This window comes from Manacus candei, unplaced genomic scaffold (assembly GCF_025592945.1).
Source record: "Manacus candei isolate 608988 ecotype Guabito, Panama unplaced genomic scaffold, ASM2559294v1 h1tg000003l, whole genome shotgun sequence".
Classification (NCBI taxonomy): Eukaryota; Metazoa; Chordata; class Aves; order Passeriformes; family Pipridae; genus Manacus; species Manacus candei.
The window spans coordinates 2,130,602-2,150,838 of NW_026138051.1; the positions used below are offsets into that span (position 1 = coordinate 2,130,602).

The following is a 20,237-nucleotide window of genomic DNA, read 5'->3' on the forward strand; positions in this document are numbered from 1 at the left end:
CACACACAGTGGTGCCACGTTTCCACCCTCACACGTGTCCCCGTGGCTCTGCCACTCATTTCTCCTCCAGGAGGCAATTGGCGTGCAAAGCCCCAAAACTCCCACTGAGTACAAGAAAACCTCCTGCCTAAGAAAATAAATGTGTTCTGCGCTCTCTCTGAGCTACCCACAGCAAAGCAAATATGGGCACAGTTGGCTCCCACCACGGCTCTGTTCCTTAAAAACATGTCATTTCAGTCAAACTCTTCCTGGCACATCTGGCTGTCATCAGATAGAGGAGAAAGACAGTCTGTGTCTTCCTCCTGCACGTAGCACAACCAGCCCTGTACCTCGGTATTGCACTTGTCATCCAAGACATCCACAGCCCAAATGGGAATCCCACTGGCTCTGCAGTGGGAGGACTTGGCAACAGCATCCTCAGGAAGGTGCAGTGCTCTGGGTACCAAACCACCTGCACCAAACAGAGAAGAAGGGAAAAGAGAGGCATCAGGAGGCAGCAGCTGCAGGCCCTGCCAGCTCAGTTTCCAGCCTCAGCATGGGTGCTGATGATCTGGGCAGTGACAGTGACCCAGAAATCCTGTCTCAGCTGAGTTTTGGTATCTTGAAGGTAAGGAGCCTCTCGGTGCAGACTGAGCATTCACAGACACTCTGTGGGGACTAATTACCAAAAGTGAGTTATAAAGGTTGAACACAAAAAGCATTTGTAAATATCTGGCTTGTGTTTTGGTCTCTCCATGCCAGGTTCATGTCCCACCTTCTATTAAGGCAAACAGAAGGAAGGAGGGTTGGTGGGCACAGACCTTTTGGAGGAGCTGGAAGGAAATGTCATCTGTGGCATCAACTATTCTCTTTTTAGTGACCCAAGTCCAAGGTCTCAGATCAAGGCAATGAGAAAAGGGACAGGATGGAGGAGGAGCCACAACAATCCCTTGACTTGGAGCCATGTCAGGTGCCATCAAGGCAGTGGCAGCAGCAACACTAAGGACTTGAGAGAAGTCCTTGGCAAGGCAGCCACAGGATCTGCCTTGTGAAACAGCAAAAACTTGCTCAGTGCAAGGCAGACATCATCCAGTTCACCTCTGCTCCCCCTCAGTGCATCCCACCAGGTGAAGCTTTCTCCTCGTCCTCAAGCAGACTGTCTGAGCTGTCAGAGAAGAAGTCCTCCAGTTCCTGCTGCCTCATCCTGGACTCCAGAGCAGTGATGCGCTGCTTGAGCTTCATCTGGGCATCACTGTACTCTGCCAGGAGCCGGCCAAAGCGGGTGTGCAGTGTGTCCAGGTTCGAGGCCACCCTGTCCAGCTTCTCCTCCATGCTCTTCCCTTCTGTGCTTTCCTCTGCAGCTGACTCATCCAGCAGCCCTTCCTTGATCAGTATCTCCCGGCCACGCTCCTCCAAAATCTTTCTGGCATCAGGATACTCTGTGACTGCTTCCATAAGATCTTCCTTTGACAGGCAGAAGAGATCAGAGTAGCCCAAGCTACGGATGTTGGCCGTGCGCCTGTTGCCCATTTTGCTCCCTTTGATGTTGAGGATGCTGATCTCTCCAAAGCAGCCTCCTGCAGTGAGCAGAGCATACTGTGTGGTTCCATCATCCGCCACCACAGCCAGCTTCCCCTCCTTGATGATGTACATCTCTTTCCCAATGTCCCCTTTCCGGCAAACGTAATCCCCTGGGCTGAACACCTGAGGGTGAAGCTTCAGCACCAGCTCCACCAGCAGTCCTGCCTCACAGTCCTGGAAAATCCTCACCTTCTTCAGTGTCTCCAGGTGAACGTTGATGGCAATCTCTGCCCTTAACTTATCAGGGAGGTTCTTGAGGACCTCCCGTTCGTCCACTGCCTTCTGGTTGGTCCACAGGTAGTCAAACCACTTGATGACTTTGGTTTCCAAGTCTTTGCTCACCTTGCGGAACTGCATGTAGTGCTTGATGGAGTCAATTTTTGCCTGGAACTCTGCCCTGGTGGCATTCATGTTGGATATCATGGATCCCACATTCCCCACAATGGTGGCAAAGATGAGGACCCCGATGAGGAAGTCGAAGATCACAAAGAGATATTCTTCATCCCGCACAGGGGGAGGGGTCTCTCCAATGGTGGTCAAAGTCAACGTAGACCAGTAAAGACAGTAGACATACCCCCGGGTCAGATGCCCATATTCAGGGTCTGTGACATTGGGATAGACCCAGGTGTCCTCTCCAAAGCCTATGGCCTTAGAGATGGCATAATAAATGCATGCATTCCAGTGGATGATGACCAGGATGTAAAGAACCAAGTTGCTGATGCGGAAGATGTTGGGGTGGCTGGTTCTGGTCTCAGTCCTATCAAAGAACTCAAACATACGGGAGAAGTGCAGCAACCTGTTGAAACGTAATTCAGGGCATTGCAATCCCACTGCAAAGTATGCCAGGTCTGTGGGCAGGACAGAGACAACATCCAGTTTGAACTGTAGGGTGTGGATGTAGTTATCCCGTAGCTTCTTCAGGTCCTTAACCAGGAGGCCTTGCTCCAAAAACCCTAAAGAGAAGCAAATGATATGATTATTTTGGCTTATGTTTGACTCTTCTGCCTGTTTTGTAAGCACTTGAGCAACAGTTTATGGTTATGTCATGCACTTGTGTGCATGAATACACAGGGTCATCCAAATATTACCAGTTCCACCTGCTCTACTCAGTTTACAAGCTTTTGTTATCACCAAAGCCCTTCATCTGTCAAAAGCCACCTAAAGATATCACTCAGGGATTCAGTCTGTTGCCATGAAGAAATGGGGACACGAAGATTTCCATCCTCCAGATCACGAATTATTGCAGTTCCGACAGAAAACGTACAGCCAACAGCCACATTCCGAGAACATTAAATTCTACCATTTTTCCACGTAGATAATTCATTAGCTGAACTGATGCAAAATCAGAGATACAGACCTTCCAACTATGCCTGAATACTAATAGTAATGCAGGTAATTTTGTACAATTATTCAAAGGTGAAGCTGAAAGCTGGGATGATTAATCCTTCATTCTGAAACTTACTCCATTTCTCAGATCTTTTAATTAGATTCTTTCTCTGGAGACTGCTTCGTACTGGTGAGTGCCAAGGTAGACAAAACCCTCCCTCTAACAGAACTGTAGATTAGGCCTCTCCCTTGCAGCCCATCTCCACTTGTATGGGATTAAAGCAAAGCACTCACAATCCAGGATGCTGTGAGTTACCTGTGCTTACCTGTGCGCAGGCGGATCACTGTGTCCCCAAGGTAGAGAGCATCTGAGATGTAATCTAACACCAGCCACAGGACAACGTAGGTCTCTTGCAGGTCAGTGAAGCAAGCCCTGGAGGAAGGTCATAAAACAGGGCGCCAGACCAAAAAATCTCCATATTATCTCTAATTATTACAGCTGAATATAGGCTGATTCCAAGGCGCCTAACTCCGCAACAGAGCTCGGCCGCTGGCCACTCCTCTTCCAGAAATTGAAACTCCCTTCTCTGAAAAAACTGCCCTCCCATGATGTAGGTAAAGCAACGTCTTGAAACCACCTCCCAAATGCAAGTTGTAGCTTTACCCTGAAATCGTGGTCCTTTCCAACCAGGGCCAGAGGATGGAGGCTCTGCCTTTGCACCGCACAGCTCGCAGTGATAGTGGAGGGTCCCTTTCCTTCAGGTTCCCACCAGCCCCAGCACCACCAGTGTCAGTTGTCTGATCCTGGTTGAGCCACTACAACCAGGTGGAACAGGAGGCTTAGGGAAGGCAGGGACCCCCAGCTCACCTGGCTATGAGCAAGCACCAGTTATAGAGGACAGGAACTGCAATCACAGCCAGCCAACGGTAATACCAGTCCCCAGCAGGGTCCACCACAAAGAACTGCCATTTCCTCCTGGAAGCAGAGAGAGGCCAGAGCTGGCAATGTATGAATAAAAGGCTAAAGATAGAAAACAGGGTTGGAAGGAACCATCTGAGCCACATCCTTCATCCTTTGCACTGCACTGGCTCAAATATTGCTGCAGCTTGAACGCCAGTCTATGAGCTAAAACCGATCCCAGCAGTGCTGAACAAAAGTGTCCAGCACTGTTTAAGCTCCTTTATCCCTAAATCTGGACTCAATAATGTACCAGAAGAGGAAACTGTAAGGCAAAACAGGCATCCTACATGACACAGCATCCCAGTGGCAGAGCCAGGAACAGATGTACAGGAGAGGGTGATCAGAAAACTTCTTGTGACATGACATTGCCTCTCCCAGATGAGTTATAAACTGGTGCCAGACAGATCTTAAAAGAAGATTAATTACAGCAGGAAGGAAAGTGTGCTGCAGATCAGTGGCAGCACCAGGAGGGGATGCCCAAGGCCCAGAGCAGCAGCCCTGGGGGCAGCTGGCATGGTGAGGTTGCCACCACCGTGCCTGCAGTCTGCACAGCCCTGGCTCCAGCCTTTGAACTGCTCCCAAGTGTTTGATCCTGCTCATCTTGAGACTTGGAGATAAGATGTGTGTGCTCCAGTTGCCAGATCTCACTGGAGAAGCCGGGGAAGAGAAACTCTGTGGTTGGGCTGATAGGCTTAGCTGCTGCAGCCTGGCAGGGCAAAACACCCTGTCCCCCTCCCTCCTTCCCTCCCTTCCAGCTTTTGAACACACAAAACTCCCTCCAGTGATAGAAAAGAAACAGCCCACTTGCCAACAGATGCACCGTGCCCACCCCATGGCTTCTGACAGCTTCAAAGGCAAAACCTCTGCCTTGAAGTTTCCTTCCCCAGCAGCACAGGCAGCAGCACCCACGGTGCCTGGAGCGTGGGGACCAGCAGTGATCCTTCACATTCAGCCTCCATACAGCCACAGTCAAGCAGGTGGTCCAGCCTCCCCATTAAAAGTGCCTTTTCTTTTTTTGTCAAGAAAGTGTGACTTAAATATTTGGGGTATTGAGAAAGGGACTCTGCTCCCTAGGACATACAGCACTGCCACGGGGGAAGCACAGACCTGCAGCCTGGCCAGTTGTAGCACCCACAAGCAATAATAACCTCAATAACAGTGCTGATGCAATCTCAGCTTTAAATCACCAGTGCTGCCCATGAGAGGTGGCCAAAGTCACTGACATTATGCTGACAGCGGAGCCAGGGCTGGAAAACCAGGGTCAGGGTTAGCCCAGGAAAAGGGAATAATCATCTGCCTCTTCCCAAAGGGTTTGCACTCAGGTCTGCAGCCGTGGAGCCTGCTACAGCCATGAACAGCAGCTCACACTTGGGGTTACCACATCTGGGGCTTTTCTTACTTCTGGAGTTGAAGACCTAGAAAACTGCAGAAGTTCCCATCTCATCCCCAGGGCTCACTGGCACTGAGCAGCCCTTTCACACTTCAGCTCCTCCTGGTTATTAACAAACTCCCCTCAACCTCACAGGGTAGAATGGTTTTTTCTCCCATCACTAGTAAAGACCCAGATACAAGGCTCAGATATTTTTCTCCTGCAGAAAACAATTATTTCTTGGTGGTTTAATTACCATGTATAATGGTAGGGTCCAGAGTAGTCCGTGAGCTTTGCCCTCTAATTAGTCAGTAGAAGAAAAACCAGGTTATTGCTTTTCACCAGGAGTGTGAGCTAAGGAGATGAAAGGGCTGGATTTGAAAGAGCCTTTTCACAAAGCTGTTCTTTGGGGGGGAAGGCCTGGGCAGCAAACACATTCCCTTCATCTCCTTTCATCCTGCAGATGATGGATGAGACTGGCAAATCCCACGTGTCTGTGGCTCCTGGGTGGGATTGCTGTGGTTGCAGGGTGGAGACCCCGCACCCCTGGGCTGGTGTCCAGCTCCTCATGGGCACAAGTGTCCCAACACAACCCTAGTGTGGAACTGCTCTGCAACTGGGGAGGTCTGCTACCTGTCACAAGCCGTGCCAGGTGTGTTTCCTACCAGGGCATGGACCAGAGGACAGAAGACCCCACATGCCAAGTCTTTCCCACAGGGACAGACCACCAGGTCCTGTGTGCCAGCAAAAGAACCCAGCAAAGCCAGGCTGGCTGCCAAGACAGGGGCTGGAAAGGGCAGGAAGGACCCTTTCCACCCCTGCCTCCCACCTCCCCCTTTCCCATCCCCATCCACCTCCATCAGCCACCACCACTGGGAGCCCCTGAGCACCACGGACAGCTGCTCCAGCCGAGGAGGGCTGGGACCACAGGAAAGGGACCCTACTTGTTGTTTAACTTCTCAGTCTCCTCATCCTCTGGTTCATCACCAGTGCCTGCAGCCACTGTCGGGAGCTCGGGGCCTTGGAAGCGCTCCAGGAAGGGGTCTGGCCTCTGCTGCTCCTCTTGCAAGCTCCTGTTGGCCCAGTCCCTCAGCACCAGCACCAGCCGGGCTATCCTGGGCAGGGGAGAGAGGAAGAGTCAGGAGCTGTCTACAGAGCAAGGAGAAAGCAAAAGCTTGAGAGCCACTGGGGGGGACTACAGCTGAAAACAAAATTCCCACAGCTCCCTCTCAAGCCCAAAAACTTCTTTTTCCCTCTAGTATTGATGATGTGGGACCATAAATACACAAGCAAGAGGGACCACCCCTGTAGAGTTCCACAGCTTCTCCCCCAATCCTGATGCCATTTCCACAAGAATTTGAGGAATCTGTGGGTCACTGGGGCAGAGGGGGGCTGCCTGCAAGGGAAAGGAGCCCCTGAGCCCTCCCAGGGCCCCAGTGGTGGTGAAGCCATCCCATACCACAACCCTCTCCATGGTCAGTGGGGCACAAGGAGCAGCATTCACAGATGCTGGTCCCTGCATCCCATGAATGCCATACAGCAGAAGGGGATCCCAACCCCTGCAAGGCCCCAGTGGGAAAGCCAGGCACGAGAGGCTCAGGCTCACCCCATGCCAATGGCACACACAGGTACCTGGCCAAGGCTCTCCGGCCTCGGAAAGCCGAGGCAGCTGTCTGCTCCTCCCCATCCGGGGGAGCTCCTCTCCACAGCTCTGAGGAGGTGTCATCCTGGGTTGAGCAGGTCCTGCAGTGGGGAAAAGGGGTGTCACAACCAACACTGTGCCATCATGGCACCTGCCACAGCCAGGGGAACTGGAGGGAGCTGGCAACAGGGGTTGGGAATCGCAGCCCTGCCCGTGCCAGGTCTCAGCAGACACGCTGAGCTGGCCTCCCCCTCCCCTGTCCCACCACAGCAGGGACCAGCCTGACCTCCTGGTGCTGGGCCCTGTCCCCTCCATGTCCCCCTCTGCTCGGGTGTGGGTGGGTGGGCTGGGGTGGTGGTTGGCTGCTGAGCTCTGTAGACCATTGCTCTTTGCTGTCATCACCACTGTGGGGATACCACGGGGACCTGCAAAAAGCAGAAAACAGACACGAGACATGCAGGACACATCATGTGTTTTGAGCCCTTGCATTCCCTAGTCTGCCCTTACCTACCCCTCCCCATGCCTTTCCTTTACTTGCCTTGTCTTTATTACCCCTTCCCTTGACTTGCCTATCCATCCCTTTCCTTGCCTTGTTTTCCCTGCCTCCTCCTCCCTTGCCTTGCCTTGCCCTGCCTTCCCCTCCCTTTTTTGCCTACCCCACCACTCCTGTGCCTTTCCTTCCCTTCCCTTCCTTGACTCCCCCTCCCTTTCTTTGCCTCTCCTTCCCTACCCCTCCCGTTCCTCACCTCCCTGGGGCAGCAGTGCCACTGCTGCGAGGCCACCACTCTCCACTTACTGTCCTGGCGTCCCCCGAAGCCTTCAACACTGCGCTGCTGCCTCCGCCGGGCTAGCAGGGGAGCATCCCTCCCCGGGAGCGTCCCGGGCTGCCTCGGCAGCGATCAGGCTTTTAAAACGCGTTGTCCTGCAAAGCCAAGCCAGGGCAGGCGGAGCTGTGCACTCCTGCCCAGGCAGAGAGGCAGAGAGGTGGCTGGGCAGCACCCCGGCGGTGGCAGCGCGGCCCCGGCTGTGCACGGGGAAGGTGCGCACACGCGCGGCTCCCATCGCTCCAGCACACCCGTCCCCTGAGCGCTTCAGGGGAGTTAACAGCAGCTTTGTGTCTGGGGACGAAGGGGGAGGAGGGGAATGTGCTGCTCGGAGATGCTCCGTTCGCCTACCCGCGTGTTCCCCTCTCCCCGCACCCGTCACCTCCTCGGTGGCCGGAGGGACCCCAGACAACTCCCAGGGCAGAGCCCGGCTGGAGGTCGCAGCCATCCTGAGCAGCCCAGTGACCCCCGAGTCCCCAGCTAACCTTGGTGAAGGGTCACTGCCCACCCCGGGACAGGCACAGCCGGCAGAGCCCAGACGGGCTCAGGTCCTGCCACAGGAGGGGATGGTACCTGGGATGCTTCCCGGGCAGCCTGTGTCTGCTCCTGCTCCCCTCCCAGCCCTCTGCCCCAGGGAAAAACAGAGACAGTGGCTATTTCCCTGCTTTGGAGGCTGTGCCACAGCTACTGCTTTGATGGAAAACGGGCAGAAGCAGCCACATTTTAACACCCTCACATGCACTTACCTCTTCTCGTGCTTAGGGAGCAGAAGACCAAAAGTGCTGCTCTGGAGTCTCGTCTAAGGGAGCTGCAGAGTTTGAAGGTGATCATGAAACATATCTTTCACCAATTTCTGCCCCATTATTTTGCTCAAAAAGCCATTCTAACAACCAGTTAGCAAAAACTTTGCATCCCCAAGGCAAAAAGGAAGGGGTTAATTTTTACCCCCTTCCTCCAGGATCTAACCACTTGCAGTGGCCAAGGCTGGATCCGTCCCTGACCTGCACATGGAGTCCTGCACCTTGTGCAGGGCTGATCTGAAAGCACCAGCACTGGGAGTCACTTCTCCCTTTGCTATCAGAGCTTTACCTTTTCCTTTCAAAGCCTTAAATTCCACTGGTTCTGATCTCGCTGAACACCCAGACAGCAGGGAGTCCAAAGGCAGAAACAACTTCTCAGCCTTGGCTGGGGCTGCTGGCAGCGCTGGGAGGTTCCTGGGTGAGCACCCAGCAGCAAGGGCCATGCCCCCTGCTCTTGTCCCCACGTCACAGACCCCAGCACTGGGGACAGTGCTCACCAGGAGCATTGGCAGCAACACATGCCCACCTTCCAACTCTCCTTTTGCTCCCTGCCTGCAGCTGCCTTCTAAAGGAACATGGGAACTTGCAGGAGCTGCTCCCTCACAGCTCCCTCGAGCATCATCTTGCACTTTATTTGCTGTGCACATCGTTGTGGCTCTGACCCTTGGAGACACCCAGCCCTGCCACGTGTGCTGCCCTGGGACACAGCCAGGAGGAGAAAGCAAGGAAGAAAGAAAGGAAACAAAAGCCTCACATCCCAACAGGGACAGCGTTAACCAGAGGCTCTTCTCCAGATCCCTCCCCTTAGTCAGGGCAGCTGGGGCTGAGAAATCCAGCACCAGGTCACAGTCCTGCTGCCAAGGGAATACCAGAATCAGACTCCATGGCTGGTAAAAGAAACACATCCAGAACACACAGAGTTTATTAAAACATGCATTTTGTGATCAGTGTTTCCAGATTTACAGCAGAATTTATGCCTTACATAAAAGTCATATTGTATCTCTCCACACCCTGTCAATAATTAGCCCATGAGAACACATATAGTTTGACCACCTCTCCTCCAAACACCTTCAAGCCATCCTTTGAAGGTGTGCCTTCACAAAGGGTCAGTCCTTCTCACCCTAAAATACAGCTTAAAAAAAAAAAACTCAAGCTTCTTCCAAACATGTTTGCACCTCTCAAAGAAGAGAAACCAGACCAAACAATTACCATATTTCCTGCCATGATTCACACAGAAGTAGCCCCCTTATATAATATACCTGTTGTGTAAGGTCCTCTGGTGACCCTGACCACATCTCTGAGCCATCAGTGCTCCTGTCCCTTACATACCCCCCACATGCCAAGCCCACCACACCATCCTGGCTCTCCTCTGCAATAAATCCCAGCACTCTGCTCAGCAATCAGCCACAGGTTCAGACCTGCAATTACTCGTGGGACAGTTATTTATTAGTCAGTGTCCAGCTGCCAGATTTACAGTCACAGATGCTTGATGCAGTTTCAAGCAGAAAACAGCCAAGCATCCATGTCAGTAAATAAGCTATTGAGACATCTGGATGACCTGTGGATCCAGCTGTAATTACTTATAGGTGGCACAGACAGGTCCTGTTAAGCCTTGCTAAAACCTGTCCCCAGAGCCTGCGGGCACAACTCCAGCAGATGTGCTGGATGAGCAACCAAAAGCATCTCAAAGTCACCTCAGATCCAAGTGTTACTGAACTCCACAGAAGGAAAGAAACAGCAAAGCTGTTGAACTGGGCTCGTTTGTAGCTAAAGAGCATCCAGGTCAGGAATTTCCTTCACCTGTGTTCTTGTACCATCACTGAAGCTACAGCTTGGCAGCAGACCTGGGAGAGATCCTCCCCTCAGCACTGGAAACCCAAAAAATACCTCCTGCTGCTAATGGGTGATTTTCCATGACCTGTCTGGGGCTATCACTGCTGGTACAAAGTCTTATAATCCATAGAGTCACCACGGGGATTTTCCCATGTAAATCTCTTTGGGAAAGAGCCAAGCTCCTGGGTAAGCCCAGATGTCAGCAATGCTCTCACAGTCACCCTGGATTTGAACATCTGCAAACCCACTGCTGAACTGCCTCCAGCAAGATGGGAGCTGACAGGGGTGGTGGCACAGCAGCAGCTGCAGGGATGCGAGCTCCTGGCTCCTCCACCTCCATCCCTCCCAGAGCAGGGGCTGTGGCACAGGAGACCTGGCAGTGCTACCGCCACCAAACAGCAGTTTTGTGAGGAAAAGAAACTCCAAAAGCAGTTTAGAAACATTCAATCACTCTACAGAATATGAGGAGCAGACCACAGCAGTTGGCTGAGAACATTTATGGGGTCAGAGCTGAGTTACCCAAGATGTGGTGTGGCGAGGGGATTGGGCTGTAGAACCACGTGCTACAACTGTAACAGGACCCCATGCCCACAACACCAACACCTTGGTTTTGTGACTCCCCTGGCAGACAGCCCAAGGGCCAGAGGGTCTCCCCTTGCTTTGCACAGAACAGACACCTCCTGTGTCATCCACCGATTTCTTTAGAAGGCCTCAGCTTTTCACAGCAGCTTCCTACACAGGCACTGGCCCCACTGAACACACAGGGTGGCTGCTAATGTACACAGAGCCTGGGACTGCACCTGCTGGGCCATAATCCCTGCACCCCACGGCCCCAGCACCATCTCCACTTGTTGGAGCACAAGGTCCAGCTTCAGCATCTCCCTCACCCACCTCTGGTGCTAGAGAGGGATGGCACCTTCATTGTCATCAAGGCCTAAAGGACACGGATCCCCAAGGGCCCACAGTGCAAAAAGCAGGTCAAGTTAAGGACAAACACGTAGTTTTACTGCTGGCAAGTACACGAGAAAGGATCCTCTCTCTGCCCAGGGGAGCAGGGAGGTCAGGCATGGGCAGTCATCTTCTCAGCCAGAGCCACGTGTTGATGAGGCAGGCAGAGATCATCACAGAGTAGACCAGGGCCTCCTTCTGTTGCCAGGCATGGCACTGCTCCTCCAGCACACGGAGCCTCCCCGAGATCCTCGCCAGCTGCAAGGGAAGCAGTGGGGCCAGAGTCAGCCCTGCAGCAAAGCACAGCACACTGGCTGCACCCCAGAGGCATGGGACAGCACAGGATGGAGGGATGGGAGCTGATGACTTCTTCAGGTCCTCCTTTGCTAAAGAGAGAGCTATCTTTGTGGGGGAGAATTGGTACCAGTGCCTCAGGTCTGCAGCAGATGCTTCAGGAAAAGGTCCTTCCCATCAGAAGAGTGAGCCCCTCTCCCTACCCACAGACAGAAGGGTCTGTCTGTCTCCTGCAGCCCTACAGCCCCTGGGGGTAGGAGCTCAATGGGTCAACACACGTGCAAGTCCTCTCCTGCTTCTCCATTAGGTAGGACCAGCATGACAGCACCAGCCCATCAGGACTGAGCAACAGACCCCTGGAGACTCCTCACCCACCCTCCCTCCCATGGCTTTCCCAGGGAACATCTGCAGCCCTTCCCCCCCCAGTCTCACCTGCTTTCTCATCGCTGCCACCTCAGACACCCCGACCTCCTCCAAGGTGCTCTCTGTGGCTGGACCAGCCTCCTGGGAGCTGGGAAAAGAAAACAGAGATGGAGGTGGATCAGCACTGCTCAAGGGGTGCAGCTGTCCCCCCACAAGCACTGCCACGGGGAGCTGGGTCATGCAGGCAGAGTGTGTGTGCCCAGGTTGTGCTGCCTGGATGCAGCACCAGGAGAAAGGAAACAGCACCTGCACAGCATCTGCTCATCTCTTCTTAACCCCCACCATGCATACTTATACCCCTCTACCATGCACCCAAAGGGATCACAACAAAACACACAGTACATGCCATGACAGGTAACAGGGAACACACATGCTTGTATTTCTTTAGAATCCAACAGAGAGAAAACTTATCTACCAAGCATCCATTCTCTACAGTCCCAGGAATTCACTGAGGGTTGGATCTTAGAGCCATCTTTAGAGTCAGACAGGTAAATATGTGTGACAGGGCCAAAATGGAGGGATGATCTCATTTACAGCAGCAGGTGAGGATCCCACAGGTGGAAGGAACTATCACTTCTTGCTCTTATAGCAAACTTCACCTGCAACTTGAAACATAAACAAGCAACCCAAACATTCACCACTTTCTTCCACTCCTGAAAACACAGGGGCTGCCTCTGGGATTAGCTGCTGTACTGGGATTCCCTGGGGATAAAGCCTCACTGCAGGGTCTACAGCACCAAGCCACAAACCAAAGTAGATCCAACAGTGAGAAAAATCAAAATTGCCATGTTCAGTCTGTCGTCCCTGTCACCACGGGCTAGCCCAAAATCAGCTGTTCTACAACCAAAACTCCCCCATGCACAAGCAAAACACAGGCACTCACTGATCCCACAGGGCTTAACAAGCATCTAACCCTGCTCCTTGGAGACCCTGGGGAGGAGAGGGTGTTTATTCCTGTTTGAAACATGTTGATCTCACTGAAGACAAGGCAGATGAGCACGTGGAGATTCAGCAAATCTCTGACTGAAAATACATTTGTGAGATAATACCTCCATATAATGCAGCTGCAGTGTAAAATGCCAGTCACAACAGAAAGCAAATACAATTTCCCCCAGCACAGAACCGTGGAAAAAGGACACATCCTGCAGCTTTTGACTCAAAATCCCAGTTGATACAGGTGAACAACCTTTAGAATAGAAACTAGAAATTACCTTCTGATGACTCATACCCTTCAAGAGGTCACTGGCAGGCAAATATTCCAGTCTCTGTTTGAGACCAGACTTTTCTTTACTAAAATTTGAGGACAAACAAGTCAGCACAGTCTTTTTTTTCTTTATTTTTACTTTTGCACAGAGGCACAAAGTTGATGTATCAGAGGGATCTTGCCTGCATCTGAAGGGATGCAAAGTACCAAGAAGAGGTGTTTGAAGGTGGCTGCTTTCAAAGGGAGACTGAGACCTGGGGAGAGGCCTGGGAGTCACCCAGGCTACCATGGCATAAATGTCCTCCACTGCTGATGGGAGGAGGGAGAAGGCTTTATGTAGCCACTAACCAGATCTGCTGGCATGCCCAGACTTCATTAAGAAATTAAACAGAGTTTGAAGGCAGCCTCAGCCTACTGTGTTTAAAAGCAGGGACATCACTTTGTACCACTGGCAAGCAGAGGCCGGCTGGGGAGGGAAGGCAGGATGTGCCACTGATGATGGATGCAATGATGGATGCTCACTCTCCTCCCTTTCTGCCTGGAGGCTTTACTCAAGGAGAATTAGAAGTACTTAGATGTTTCCCCAGATGCTCAGCAGTCTTAGAGCAGTGGGGACACCTTAAGGCTGCAAGGATGTCTTCAAACATGTTAAATTTACTGCACTGGCACAGATAAGGGTGGTGGAGATTGTTACTCCAGCACATCTGGATGGATTGAGGTCACTGCACACCTGCTCCAGTGAGCACAAAGGCACAGCACCCCCTGGCCAGGGGCACTGGCTGTGGGATGAGTGACTTAGTGCTGCCAGTTCGTGGAAAGGCTAATTAAGAGTGACCAAGATACAGTCAAGGGTGCTGGGACTCTGCAGGAGAGGATCTCTCAGGGACAGGGCCTGGGTCAGGCTGTTCTGGACTTGGATTCCCTTCACACATTTCTCTCCATCAAGCTATCAAGGCACACAGAAAAATTAGTACTTGCTTAGCAGTGAAGAGAACTCCCAGCGATGTCACAGGCGGTGTTAGATCGCTCAGGGCACCCAGGGGACTGGTGTTAAGCTCAGCAGGAGACACGAGCCTGGCTGGGTTAGTGGGGTGCACCCAGAGCTGGCAGACAGGACAGGCAAGAAGCAGAGCCCAAGGCAGCCATGCAGGACCATCCTGCCCCGTGCAGCCCACAGAGCTCGTGCCTGGCTCACGTCTCAGCAAGGCAGAGGCCAGGCCTTGCAGAAGGACAGGGAGCTGGCTCAGGACACACCAAAGTCACCTGGATGGCACTGGGCCTTGCAGAGAGTCCTGGACACGGTGGAAGAGCACCTGGCCCAGGAGGTACATGGTCTGGAAGATGTTCTGCATGGAGTAGATCCTGCCCGCCCCTGTGAGGAGGGGGAGTGGGGCACTGCGAGTGGGCAGGGGGCCCGTGTCCGGCCTGGGGTGCACACAGAATCACTCCTGTTACTCCCTGACCTCGTGCAAGAGGGCACAGCCTGGCATTAGGCACTGCCCTTCATCCCTTCAGCAGCTCCAGGCACCTCTGGGCAATGCCATGGGCACCCTGACCCCAATGTCACCAGGTGGGAGAACCCTCTCCTGCAGCCACCTGATTCCTCCAAAGCCAGCCACAGCTGTGTGCCATGCTACTCTCACAGAGGTTGCAGAAGGCAGCTCTCATGCCACCCAGGATGACCCTGAGCTTCTAGGGGGAAAGGTGGCTCTGCTCTGGGATTAACTGAAAGACAATTCCTCCACTGGAGAGACTCCGGAGCCCAAGGCCATGAGCAGAGGATCACTATCACGATGTTACTACTCACAAGCAAGTTTGCTCCTAGCCCACCCTCTGCAAGTTTCATCAACCCCTGCAGAAACCTGGTTAAGCCCTGGTGCCCCATTTCCAGTGGTCTCCTGCCCCCAGCACAATGCCATGCTGGTGCTGGAGCAAGAGAGCACATTGCAAGGAACCCAGAGGAAGACAGGCAGAGCCAGAGAGACCACGACAAGGCAGAGTGGACAGCAAGGTCCTCTTGGCCCCATGGCCAGGACCAACAGCACTGCCAGCCTGCTGTGAGAGGGGACATGCTGTCCCATGTGCATCTCAGCAGAAAGCTCATCACCCTGCAGACCAACACTGCCTGGCACAAACCTCTGACACCAGAGCCCATGTTCCTCTCATGCAAGAGCAGGACTTGCCAGGCATTGCCTTGCTCTGATCTGGATCCTCCCCCTCCCCTGAGGACACCAACACTAGAGAGCTCCAAAGCAGCACAGTGGTAGGAGATGATGATCCCCACCCACCCTGGATGGCTCTGGGCTCATACTCACAACTCATGGTGCTGTCCTGGGCTGTGCAGGGCCAGCTGGGCACAGTCACTTGGGATTCTGTCCCGCCGGGACCTGCTGCTGTGGTGGCCCTGTTGGAACCAAACACAACCACATTGGCACAGAGACCTGCACAGGGCAGTCCCCAGTGCCCTGCCTGGCTGCACAGGGAGGGTACTCAGTGCTGGGAGCACTACATGTGCCCCAGCCTGCTGAACTGATGCTGGTGCAGGTGAGGAGACATGCTCGGAGCAGAGAGAGGCTCACCAGCAAGAAGCTTGTTGATCTGGACTCCAACCAGACCAAAAATCCTGCAAATAACACATCCAGGAACAGCTCCTGAATTTCAGGGAGGTGAAAGCCCTTGAGAAGGCAGAGCAACAGCTTCAGAAGTCAAACCAAGCTTTTGTCTGCCCATGCCAGGGACCTCTCTTTGAATTAGTTTCCCCCAAGGGTAAAATCTGCTTTCAGCTCTGACCCCAGAACCCTTTACACTGCAATGATGAACCAGCTCCACCTTGTACTTCATTGAGGAGAAAAAGAGATTAGAAAGGGACTTCAAGAATAGCAGAAGAAGGTTGTGGGGGAACTGCACCTACCTCAGCCTACCTCCTGCTCACAAAATGCAGCAGGAGATCCGGTAGGATCAACATCCCAGCACACAGGTGTGTCCTGGTTATGGGACAGAGAGGGATCCCACCATCCCTACACCCTCACTCCTGGGACCTCCTGGGAGGAGGCAGCACTCTACAAGATGAATTCTGGCTCAGGGTGATAACAGAGCTCTGGAAAAACCCCAAGCTGGGATTGCTCCCGTTCCCCACCAGAGGCAGCCCCGGACCCTGCCAGTACAGTACCGATCGTTTGCGTCTCTGGGCGCTCGACCTGCTGGGTGTGTGCAGGAAAGGGAGCTCCCCCAGGGGGGTGGGCTGCCCACAGGGGTCCGGGGACATGTGCACCACAACAGAGGGGACCTTCCTCTGCTGGCTCAGCGGGACCGGCCTCAAACTGGCATCTGATATTTCTACAGAAAGGAGAGAGAGAAGAGTTAAGCCAACCCGAACGGCCCCAGGAGAGGAGGGAAGAGAAATCCACCCATGTAGGAGAGCCAAGCCTATGTGTAGTATCAGACATACGAAAACCTCATCCTGCAGCTCTGAGCAGCAGCACAGCCCAGGGAGGCACATCCCCTGCTTCAGGACAGCAAGGGTTCAGTGCTGGTTTTCAAAGACAGGGTCAAATGTCCTGCACCCCAAAGCAGGGAGCCTACCAGAGGCCAAGACGGAACTCTAAGAGATGTGGAGGGAGATGCCTCCACATTTTGCTCCTCACCTTTTGGAACTAAGACCCCTCCTGCCTTCTCTTGGTCATCTTTTTCCATCTCTTCCCAAGCACCTTTCCACCACTCTGTCCTACCTTCCAGAAGAAAGCTGACTGCATTTTGTGCCCCTGTCCTCTCCTCTTGCAAAGCAAATGACTGGGGTCTTTATAAAGGGATCCTACTCCCTAGGATGTTGTAAGTACCCCATCCAACCTTCAGCCACCCCAAAAACCAGACAGCCCAGGACTTTACCTGCAAGAGAAATCCTATCAGGGATGTGCATCCGAAAGGAAGGAGGGACATCCTCTGTCACTCGCTCCTTTTCCACAGGGCTGCAGCTCTCTGCTACCTTCAGCCTGTTGGGAACCTGCATCCTTTGATTGATGGCTTCTGTGAAGTGCAGGTCGCAGCGGACTCGGTTCAGGTCCAGTCCCCACAGTGGCCACATCTTTGCTGATCTCCTCTGATGCCTCCAGCACCCTGGGGTTTCACACAGAGGGAAAGAAAGCTGAGCAAAAGTGACAACAGTGGCAGCTCTTCCAAACTGGCACCTGCACAGGGACAACACATGTGCTATAAGACAGCCAAAATACAGGCAGAAACAACCCATAAGACAGGCACTGTAGGAGCTGTCTGGGAGAAGGGGGTGTCCCAAAAAAGCCCAGCTGGTGGGGACAAGGCTGCAGGGCCACTGCAGGTGTCCTGGGAGCCAAGTATGAACTTAGTACTTACTGCTCTCAACTGACAGCAAGGAAAGTGCTCTGCACATGTGTGCGAGGAAAGCAGCTCAGCATACCCTCAAAAACAGTGAAAAAAAATATTTTCCATCCAGAAGTAAAGATTTTTTGGAGGGCTGGATCACATTTTCCTGTTCACATACCTTTGAGGAAAAATGAGGTTTTCTAAAAGCAAAACATACATTTCGGTGATGAGCTTCCAGGTTACCACAGGAAAAACTGAGCACTAAACTCTCTGCACACACTTTCACTGCAGCATCCCCATTCCCCCCACAGTCCAGCACCCGTCTCCTCAGGTGCCCCAACCAGCTGAACAGGATGGAATTTACTCTGAGCTCAGCTGCCAAATGCTGAACCATCCTCCCAGAGGGGCAGGGAAAATACACATCACCTTCCCCAGCCTGGAGCAGTCCCCCTGCTCAGCTCCCTTCCAGAAGGGGACCAGCAGTGAGGAGGGACACAGTCCCCAGTTCTCACTGCACCTGGGAGCAGTTGATAGCAGGGCCAGAGCAGCTTTGCAGCTGCTCAGGACACACAAATACTCCGTGCCTCAGTTTCCCCTTTGCCAAGTCCCAGGGCTTTGGGAAGTGCTCTGGGGCCACAACGTCCCAACACTTTGACTGACTGATGCAAGTGAGGGCAATCAACGAACACTTTTGGGAGAGGAGCCCCAAAAAACACCTTCCTGGCTCCCAGTATAGGCTCTCTGCATTCTTTCCCAAAAAGCTGCAGCCAAGGAGAAAACCCCAAGCAAGGGCTGGTGAGGCTCACAGGCTCCAGCCTGACCCCAGTGCTGCCCTGGTGTTCCAGAGGTGCCACATGCATGCTCAGCACCCCTGCACCTCCTTGCTATCACCCTTTGAACTCACCATGCCCCAAAGGGTCCCCCTTTGCTTCTACGTCAAAATCTCCATCCTGTGCCTGCTCCAGCACAGCCCAAATAGCTGGAGGAAGGAGAGGTTTCCCTCTCCAAAGCCAAACGGGGTGAAGCTGGATGAGGGCAAGGTACAGGAGGGTGGCAGAACCAGCTCCACACCTGCAATAACCAGCACTTCCAGTGATCACCTGCCTTGTGATGCTCTCTCCTCCTGTGTCATTAAAAACCTTTTAACTACAAACAGGCATTTGCCCAGCATCAGTAGCAACGATTTCCTGCTTCCAGCCATGCTGACACTTCATCCCTGTCCCTGCACTGGGTCTGCTCCAGAGGCACTGCTGGAGACACGGTGGGGGGGGGCCCAGCAGCCCCTGGCTGTCCCACACCTTCCCCAGCACCAACACTGCCATGGGTGGGTGACACACACACACCCTGCTTCTCCCCAAAACCTTAAAGAAAGTGGATTTTTGCAGGAACCCCCCACTTGAGAACAGGACAGCAGTTCCTGGGCTGGTCCCAAAGGGGTGCCAGTCCCACAAGGGAAACCTGCATCAGACACCCAGCCCATGGTACACAGCCTTCCTTCTGTGAGCTTCTTCACATTTTTGGTGAACACCCTGTGTTACTCTCTCAGCCTGTTCTCCGGGAAACCAGCATATATTAATAACAGTAAATCTGGAGAGGGCAGATGGGTTCATTTTCTAATCACCTGTGAAACCACTGCAGCTCCCAAGGAGCAAAGGGATGGGAGGTGGTGAGAAGCAGGCTCTGAGAGACTAAGCTATTAAGAAAAGGAAAAAAAAAAAAAGCTGTCAAAACCCATAAGAACAAAATGCTTAAGTGGCTGGATTTCCTCCTTTAACTTTCTTCAGGGCTTTTTCTAGCTCTTGCCAAGCACACCCCCCGCTCACCGGCACAGGCTCAGCCTCTGCTTTGGCACTTCTCCTTGGATTTGCAGTGACAGGGATTTCCGGCTCACTAAGCCCGAGTAGGTTTAAGTCCTGAAAGCCAGGAAAACCTGCCTCGGGGAAGGAAACTCTACAACCTCCCTCTCTCTGTCCTTCCCCAGCCCAGGACACCCCAAACAAGGCAGGCGGGGTACCAACCTGGTCCAGCGCCCCCCTCCACCTCTCGGGATGGGGTGCTGGAGGGAGCAGTGCCTCGCTCTCAGCTCTGCCCTTCGGCACGGGGAGCGGCTCAGCGGGGCAGAGAGAGGCTCAGCGGGAGAGGAAAGGGTTCGTCCCCCGGCTCGGGGTGAGCCCGCTGCCCCCCGGCACGGGCTCCGGGGACCGCGGGCTCTGTCTGACCCCCGTGCGGGGCAAGGAGCTCGGGACACGGGACACGGGACACGCGGGAGGGGACCCGGCCGGGGCGGGCGCGGGGGGGATCCCACGTCCTCCTGGGGGGACATCCCGGCCGCGGGGGACGTTTCAGCGGCTCCCGCTGTCCGGGGCTGCCCGCAGAGCCCCGGCCCCGGCTGCGGCACCCACCGGCTTTGGGGGGGACAAGGGGGGCACTGCGGTGCGGGGGGGGGGAACTTACTTTTTTTCGCAGACCAACGCAACTCGTCGGACCTGTAAACAGCCGCGCCCGCTGCCGGGACGGGGCGGTACCGGCAGAGGCAGCCCGCCCCCCCGGTAACTAGACCAACCCTCTCCGGTAATCAGCCCGGCCCCCCCGGTAATTAGCCCTCCCCAACCAGCCCGGCCCCGACAGCCCTCCCGCCCCTCCGCGCTTAAAGCCGCAGCCGATAATTAACGGGCTGCACCTCATCCTGGTGTGTGCCCCCCTGTCCCCAGGACAGCT

General features: G+C 53.8%; 2 protein-coding genes across 3 annotated transcripts; both read right to left on the reverse strand.

The window, feature by feature from the left end:
* Nucleotides 1-720: 720 nt before the first annotated feature.
* Nucleotides 721-8,130, reverse strand: CNGA2 (cyclic nucleotide gated channel subunit alpha 2). The gene is made up of 7 exons (XM_051788256.1): nt 8,058-8,130; nt 7,145-7,283; nt 6,849-6,959; nt 6,161-6,331; nt 3,755-3,862; nt 3,213-3,319; nt 721-2,513 (listed from the first exon to the last, which is right to left on the reverse strand). Exons 1-7 carry the CDS (start codon nt 8,128-8,130, stop codon nt 1,090-1,092), a joined length of 2,133 nt encoding a protein of 710 aa, XP_051644216.1. The 3' UTR covers nt 721-1,089.
* Nucleotides 8,131-9,386: 1,256 nt separating this feature from the next.
* Nucleotides 9,387-20,097, reverse strand: FATE1 (fetal and adult testis expressed 1). 2 transcript variants are annotated; one of them, XM_051788072.1, is made up of 7 exons: nt 19,974-20,096; nt 17,070-17,297; nt 16,354-16,520; nt 15,500-15,588; nt 14,448-14,609; nt 11,990-12,068; nt 9,387-11,521 (listed from the first exon to the last, which is right to left on the reverse strand). In XM_051788072.1, exons 2-7 carry the CDS (start codon nt 17,263-17,265, stop codon nt 11,390-11,392), a joined length of 825 nt encoding a protein of 274 aa, XP_051644032.1. In that variant the 5' UTR covers nt 17,266-17,297; nt 19,974-20,096; the 3' UTR covers nt 9,387-11,389. The 2 variants fall into 2 exon arrangements, with proteins under 2 accessions (XP_051644032.1, XP_051644033.1); XM_051788073.1 differs by lacking the exon at nt 14,448-14,609 and having other exon boundaries at nt 19,974-20,097.
* Between the last annotated feature and the right edge of the window lie 140 nt (nt 20,098-20,237).